Source organism: Silene latifolia, chromosome Y (genome assembly GCF_048544455.1).
Source record: "Silene latifolia isolate original U9 population chromosome Y, ASM4854445v1, whole genome shotgun sequence".
NCBI classification, from domain to species: Eukaryota; Viridiplantae; Streptophyta; class Magnoliopsida; order Caryophyllales; family Caryophyllaceae; genus Silene; species Silene latifolia.
Window position 1 is genome coordinate 216,888,124 of NC_133538.1, and position 8,727 is coordinate 216,896,850.

The 8,727-nt window shown below is 40.3% G+C and overlaps 1 protein-coding gene across 1 annotated transcript; it reads left to right on the forward strand.

The window, feature by feature from the left end:
• The first annotated feature begins 811 nt into the window (after window positions 1–811).
• LOC141630074 (uncharacterized) lies at window positions 812–2,424 on the forward strand. The gene is made up of 3 exons (XM_074442953.1): window positions 812–1,433; window positions 1,836–2,098; window positions 2,182–2,424. Exons 1-3 carry the CDS (start codon window positions 812–814, stop codon window positions 2,422–2,424), a joined length of 1,128 nt encoding a protein of 375 aa, XP_074299054.1.
• The last annotated feature ends 6,303 nt before the right edge of the window (window positions 2,425–8,727 follow it).

Here is an 8,727-nt window from a genome sequence, read left to right on the forward strand (position 1 = left end):
AAATGTTTCAATTGGGATCGGTTTTATGTGTACAACTGATGCCAATATGTGTAGATTGGCATCGGTTTCTAACCGATGCTAAGTGAAATAAACCGATGCTAGTATGTGGACATTGGCCTCGGTTGTCAACCGATGCCAATATGTGTAAATTTGTATCGGTTCATAATCGATGTCAATTGAGAAAAAGGTCATTACATCACCTGGATTGGCATCGGTTGGGAACAGATGCCAATCACTGTTTACAACCGATGCCAACTGCGTTAATTGTACTAGTGAATTCCTAAAAAAAAAAGCTTGTCAGTGTCGTGTGAAGTTTGTCATTCAGCTAAGCAAACTAGTTTTCAAAATAATGATAATTCTATCCGTAAGAAATTTGAATTTGTTCATTGCGATTTGTGGAGACCTTATGATCCTTCGGCTTCTTGGGCAATTTTTTTGACAATTGTGGATGATTTCTCGCACGCCATTTGTATTTATTAACTACATAATAAAAAAAAGTGTTTAAATATTTTATGGATTTTATTGTTATGATTAACACTCAATTTTCCGTTAAAAATAAATTGGTTCGAAGTGATAAAGGACCGGAATTTAATTGCCTCCAACCTAAGTTTCGTTCCAAAGGAATTTTTTTTCAAACATCATGTGTCAGGACACCTCAACTAAATGGTCGTGTTGAAAGAAAACATCGTCACATCTTAAATGTAGCCCAGGCCTTACGGTTTCAAGTCGGGTTACCTATTCGGTTTGTGGGTGAGTGCATTCTTACGGCAGTACACCTTCTTCTTTACTGAAAGGCAAGACGCCATATGAAATGTTATTTGGGACGCCCCCAACATACACAAACCTTCGAGTATTTGGGTCATTATGCGTTGCATATAATAAAAAGGTTGAAAGAGACAAGATCGCTAGTAGGAGTCGTAATTCTGTGTTTGTTGGTTATCCATTTAGGAAGAAGGGTTGGTATCTTTATGATCTTGATAGCAACGTGTATTTTGTTTCTCGAGATGTTCGATTTTACGAAAGTGTGTTCCCTTTCCTTGAAACCGCGTGTGTTGATATTTCACAAGAGCCAACACATGAGGACGTGAGAGGAGGTACACCCAACTATTATCATTGGACCTGTTTGGATGATGAGCAAGAGCAAGGTGTATTGGATTTTTGTGCCCCTGAGACCAATATTAATACAGAGACAAACATTGAGACAAATATTAATACTCATGAACATGTTGTGGGGGACGTGAACACACCTTCTGTTTCTATAGATGAAAATGGCGTGGATAGTAATGATGGTGCAACTCACGATGAGGATCTTGGTCGAGGCAATCATGCTCGTTTTTCTTTGATATGGATGAATGATTATGTTGTGAAGTCTAGAGTTCTTGGTAGTAGTCCATCTGATGTTTCAAAAATCATAGTGTCTTCATCGCTCTTAGGTACGCCATATCCCCTAGTGCGTTATGTTATTTGTAATAAGTTTTCTAATTCACATCGATAATTTTTGGGAGCTATTAGTACACATACAGAGCCAAAAGTGTCTTTAGGAAGCGGTTAAAATTGAAGGATGGCGTGACGCCATGGATACTGAAATGCGTGTATTAGAAGAAAATGGCACATAGACAATGGAACCGCTACCACCAGGTAGGAAAGCACTTGGTAATAAGTGGGTGCACCGAATAAAATATAATTATGATTCTTCTATTGAGAGGCTTAAAGCTCGTCTTATGGTAAGTGGTGTTCATCAAACCGAAGGAATTAAGTATGATGAGACCTTCGCTCCGGTGGTTAAGATGACTACTGTACGAACCTTCTTAGCTGTAGTTGCCTATAAAAATTAGACGCTACATCAGTTGATGTTGACATTGCGTTCCTTCATGGAGATTTGGATGAAGAAGTCTATATGCGGTTGCCTCGGGGTTTCACTCCTACAACTCCAGGTCATATTTGTATACTATGTAAGTCGTTATATGGGCTTAAGCAAGCTCCTCGATGTTGGTTTGCTATTCTAGTTTGTGCCTTGACCGAATACGGGTTTGTTCAGTCTCACTCTGACTATTCTTTGTTTACTTATTTTAATGGTGAAAATCAGCTTAATATCCTCGTTTACGTGGATGATTTGATTGTCTCGGCTAACAATGATTCGGCCTTGACATCTTTTAAGAAATATTTGTGCTTTGTTTTCAGATAAAGGACTTGGGAGCTCTGAAGTATTTTCTCGGTTTTGAAGTTGCACAAAATACAGAGGGTATTGTTTTTTGCCAAAGAAAGTATGCCTTGGACGTGATAAGTGAAGTTGGGCATCTCGGAATCAAGCCCTTTGTCACGCCTATTGAGCAAAACCACACTTTGGGGAAGAATTCTAATGCTCTTATGGATGACCCAGAAAAATATCGTCAGTCTCAATGGGCGTCTACTCTACTTGGTTAACACTCGTCCCAATTTGATAAACGTTGTTCATGTGTTGTCGCAATTCATGCACATGCCTCGCATTGATCATTGGCATGCCATGTTGCGAATTGTTCATTATTTGAAAGTTCACTGGGATAAGGGATTTTCCTTTCTGCTTCCTGTGATCTTACTTTAACGGGTTGGAGCGATTCAGACTATGCGGCTTGTCCTACTACACGTCGTTCCTTGAGTGGTTAGATTGTTTTTCTTGGGAACTTGTCTATATCCTGGAAGTCCAAGAAACAACCAATTGTATCTCGCTCCACTACGGAGACTGAATATCGTGTTATGGCTCTTGTTAAGTGTGAGTTAAAATGGTTTAAGAGTTTACTCGAGAATTTAGGTGTCTTTCATCCGCAGGCTGCATAACGATATTGTGATAATGCAACCGCTCTTCATATTGCTCAAAATCCGATATTTCATGAACGAACTAAGCATATTGAAGTGGATTGTCATTTTATTAGGGATATTATAGTTAATGGATTAATTACAACAAAACATGTAATACCCGGATACTTTCGGACCCACAACAGACCTTGGGATGTGGGAGTGGACCCTAAGACCTGGTGAGGCCACCAGATGTAAAGGATGACCGTATACTAGACCAAGGAGAACCTATACTAGACCATGTAAGACTCCCAGCGGAACGAGTATAGCTCCTAGTGGATCTAGTGGCTGGCACTGGGTCGAGTAAGGCGAATACTCAACCGAGTGAGTGGCACTCGGTCGAGTAGCATAGTGCAGCACCCGATAAAGCCTATTTCGGGATTCTATCTTATCCAAACCTCATATCTCTTTCATTCTTATTCTCCTTCACCCTAAACACTCTCCCCTCTCTATAGAATGATTTCCAAGCTTCTCCTATGACCTTCAAGTTTTGATTTGAAGATGAAACCTTTACCTAATCCCCGATCTACCATGGTAAGTCGATTTCCACCTTTCCCTTTTGTCTTATTTTAACCCTAACTTTTAGGGGTTTTGCTATGGATAATTAGTTAGTTATTAGTATGGGTAATATGAGTAATTAGTGGGTGATAATAAGGGTTTATATTGTATAATAATGTAGGATGTATTGTGATGGTATTATGTGAATTGTTTAGGATGAGACGGTTTCATGAGACGGAATCAGGTCGGATTCGAGTAGCTTATGAATATTGCTAAAAGGTAGGATAATCCTACTCGGTTTCAATAATGTGGTATTTTTTTATGTTGTTGTTTATGTTGTAATTAGTCTCACATGATTAGGGTATTTGCATTATAACATGTTTAGTGGGTAATTGCAACGTTATGGAGATGACTATGGTATGTTGGGTTATGTATTATGTATTGGTGATTGTCGTACAGGTTGAGGATGTGTTTTTGTTGAGGAGACATAAGACGGTTGGGAGATTGTCTTACGCTTGAGTCGCCTCTTGGAGCTTCCCACTCCAAGAGGGATGTGCACATTAAGGACTTGAGTATGGAGGGACTCATGTAGTTGAGGCACGAGGTCTGGCAGAGGATCTGGTTGGCTTCCGAGCCCGGTACCACGGACGTGTTCCGGGTATCTATTTGTGAGGTATGGTGTCATGGGCATGTCCCCGGCACCAGTGTAGTTGTGGGTATGGCTGGGCGTGTCCCTGTCCCAGTTTGGTGTTTCATAACCTTATGTTACGCGTTTATTTAGCATGTTGGATATTTATATATTGTGTCGTGTCTTATGTTTATTTATTGAAACTGACGGAGTGTGTCTCTGTGTAATTTTCACCTATTTCCGGTGTAGCCTGTGTTGATCCATATGATATTTCCGATCATATGGGGAGCATTCTTTTATAAGTTGTGTTTGGTATCACGTGAGAGGCGGTATGAGCCACGAGCCTTGGTGACATTCGAGTCGAGCATAGCTTTGTTAGAAGAGTACAGTAGTCATGAGTTGTATCATTTCATTTGTTATTCATTCATTCATTTGTAATTCATTAAATACTTTATTCACTTAGATTGTTTCTTAATTGCAACTCTGATTTCACCACCTTGGGAAACCGAGATGGTAACATCCTCTCATTGCCTTGGCCGGACAAGAAGGGGGTGTTATAAAGTGGTATCAGAGCAATGATTTTTCAACCTAAACTAATGAAACCAAGATGAACCTTGGTGTGTCTAATAAAATGAACCCGACACGAGTACAATAGGAGATCGGTTTTAGATGAGTGGGCGTCCTCATATCAAAACTAGTGCCTATTGTCTCGGTTGGCACTACGTGGGTGGTTATGAGTATGACTGAACGCTATGTGGAATGTTGCATTATTGCATGTGTGTGATTTTAGTTTGCTTTCTTGTATGATATGCTTGATCAAATGATGTGAATATGTATGGAAGTTGAATGCTTGTATGAAGATATGTAGCATGTTTTGAGAATTAATAACATCTGTTTAGATGAGAATAATAAACCCGCTCTTTGGATTCACATTGCATATTAATTGTGTGCTTGTTAGTGTTATAGATAGAATATGATTAGTGTTGAATAATTGAAAGGGTAACTACTAGTTTCAAGGTGATATATCATACACGACAAGTAGGACATCGTACGGACTAACTCGGGACAAGTCACCGGTGACTCCCGAACCTCTCTGTGTTGCAGGGATGCCATCATCCGAATTTGATCAAAAACTTCAGACCTAAGGGAGTCACTCAAGCGAGTACAACTGCATATTCGATCGAGTAAGCAGAAACTCGACCGAGTGAACCAGTCACTCGACCTAGTGGACAACTTTAGAAAGAGGTAGAATTATGAGAAAATCAACTCGACCGAGTAACCCGATCACTCGACCGAGTGAAGCCGTACTCGACCCAGTGCACTCGGTACTCGACCGAGTGAGACTGATGGGTTGACTCACTCGTGTAATATGTACTTTTTACCAATTCTTATCTTCTTCTTACCTCTTTCACTCCTCCTAATTTGAACATCTAAAAACATTCCAAAAACTCCATTTCAATCCTTTTGGTCCCTACATTCAAGATTCTTACTCCATCCTATCCAACTAATCACTCCTAATTCAATAATGAAAGTTGTTCATCTTTCTTTAGTTCTTCCTCAAATTGATATTTTTTTTAGATTTACTTCAAGTTGCTCAAGTTTCATGGATTGTTTACATGTTTAGGTCTAATTTATGATAATAATAGACTTTCTACATCATTATTATTGTTAAAAATCAAATTTTTATGTTGAAATATTGCCCACTATTGAAGAACTCGAAATTCATGTTAGTAACTCATGACTTGATTTTTGTGATTGTTGTAAGGTTTAATTAGACAACAAAGGCCTAACCTTTGTTATCAATGTTGAATCTTGTTTTATATGTGAAGATTTCGTCTTAAAATTTCGTCTTAAAATTTCAAAATATAGAGAAGTCATGCCCAAATTTTGATTTTTAATGTGTAAAACATAGCTTATTTGTCTTATAAGACTACTACGGTTGTTAATAATATGGTGGAATGTCTTGAAAACAAGAATTTTATCTTCAAATTGGACCCCAAATTTTCGAAAAATATAGTATACTTGACCAAGGTTTGAATTGGTATCTTAAACATTGTTTAATTATTTCATTAAACTAGGGTCTTGCGAGTGTTGTTATGAGATGGTTTAAAACAAAACTTCTCCCATCTAAAAAGGAGTATATATTTTCAAAAATGGTAACACAAATGTCGAAATTCGGTTTTCATGCTCAACACGGTTTAATTATTTCATATGGGTGTTAAACTCTTCACCATGATGTCTTGTGTGACCTTACATCGAGAAAAAAAATTCGGTCTTAAGACTGTTAAAAATCTCAAAAATGGGTAGTAAATGTACCCGGATTTTTCTTTACATGCTTAAATTCACCCTAGAAAGTGTCTATCGGTTCTTCCATTCTTGATAATAATGAGTTTCAATGATTTGAGTTGAAAATTCATTTTGAGAATTCCCAATTTGCGAAAATATAGAAGTATGCTAAATAAATTTGATTCGTATATTCATTCTTGAAGTAATGGTGTCAAGGTCAATAAATGTTTTATCATTTTAATTATTTGGAACGGGTCACAACGACATCAAGATTTCATTTTTCCGGAAAGACTTTTATTTAGGTAATCTTAATTTAGGTGAAAAGTTAAAAGTGTCATGTTAATTTCCTTCCAAGTGTTGGTTATCAATTTGAATCCTTGGGGGAAAACCGCTATTCACTTTTGAATCGTTTTGATTCTTACCTCTGCCATTCCATATCTTGTTGTGTGATTCCGTCTTATAGCATATCAAGGAGTACTAGAGCCGGTCGCGGAAATAATGGCCGTGCCAAACCAGTGACATCGCCCGCCATCACCACTCCGGAGTACCCGATCATTAAGTTTGAGAGAGAAGGCCAAATGGAAGCCTTCCTTGTCTTTGCCGGTAGGCGTATGGCCCCGAGAAAATGTGTAGCGATGGATACTTTGCGAGCCTTAGGGATTGAGATGGAAGTGCATGATATAATCACGGCCTTTGAGTTGGAGGGATTGTACAACATGGAGGAGGTGAGCTACCATAATCTCACCCTTGAATTCTTAAGCTCCTTTAACAATGACGAGGAAAGCCATGCCGTGAGCTTTAGGCTCAAAAACACCTCTTTTAATTTGACTAGTTATGCATTCGCCGACAAATTGGTTGTGGGAAGAATAGTAAAGGGTAACTACGACAAAGTTGAGAAAAACATGAAGGCTATGGATTACTTTCCCTATTTCACGAGTCGCCGTGGTGTCCAAGTGAATACCATAAAAATAAGTGACGTTGAAAACCCCGTCCAAAAGATCTTCTTGAGCACCTTGACCAACCTGCTTTATGGCAGGAAAAACTTAAGCGAGCTCAACTCTATGGAAGTACTAATATTGAGTTCTAACCTTAACCCTTACCGGAGAAAGCGTTTTTATTTCAATTTCGTGTATATGGTATGCGTAGCTCTTAAAAGAATGAGTGAATCGGAAAAGTGTTCCTTAGATTGTGGAGCCTTGATAACTAGGTTGGCAAGAGAATTATTGGACTATGAACCAAGGGAGGTGGATGTGCCTATGTCCGCAAAAGTGGTATACTTTGATATTGATTGGTTGAAAGGTAAGTCTTGGATTGAGGATGGGAAGGAGGAGGATACTTATTCGTGGAAGGTGGACGGGGAGTGGTATATGAAACTTCCCGCCGGTGGGGAGTTACCCGAGATCTCACCTTTGGAGATGGTTGGACCACCTCACCCTCGGGGCCATCGTTACAACATCCCTAGTGGCCTTGCATTTTCAGTTGAAGATGAGACCATGGAACGGGCCCCGCCTCCACCACCTTCTCTGCCGCATGCCCTTGTTGTGCGATCTCCTACAACATCGACCATACGTATGTCTTCCCCGATGCCACCACCACCTTACACCGAGGGATATGCCCAACCTCCAGCAACTTATAACCAGAACTACAAATTGTTGGACCTTATCTGAAGAGTGAACACCAACCTCGTGATGCGAGGCTTGCATGAAATGGCCTATAACCAAGGTGTGCGACCCGCACAGCGTCATAGCTATTGGTCCGCGGATGGGGACACCTCAGGTGTCTTGAAGGCTTATGGGATCCAACCATCAGATTGGAAGACTACGATTCCCCATGGTGTGGGACACTTGCTTGGCCCTCGGACTGGACCTCCCTATGCTATGGGTTACTTCTTTGTCAATGCCTTCGAAGGAGACGGAAGCGGTGAGGGTACGTCCGGGGTAGCGGTGGAGCTTATGGAACATGATGGTGGTCTTGAGAAGGAAGTACTTGTGGAGGATAAGGGCGGAAATGAGGAAGAAGAGGATGAAGGAGGTGAAGGGGATTTAAGTCGTAAGAGAAGGAGGAGTGATGAAGAACAAGGCGGCTTGGAACCCATGAGTGAAGAGCCTCAACAAGAGAAGGGAGTCACTGCGTAGTATTATGATTATGAGTCGTATTTGTGTCGGTTTAAACACGTGAACTATTTATTTTGGATGTTGAAACCTTGGTCATAAGGCCAAAACTCCTTATACCATTGGCAATATGATGGTGTGGTAACCACCATTGAGACTTACTTGCTTGTGTGTGTAAAAGAGAAGGTACTTTAGAGGCCATTGGGGGCCAAAGACGCCTTACACAGGCGACGCTCGGCCAAATACTCACTTCACTAGAATGAGTGTCGGCTACACGACACTCGATCGAGTAAGCTCGGACACTCGATCGACTAAGCTCGGGCACTCGAGCGAGTGCCTGGCAATCGACCAAGTGGACTTGACCACTCGACC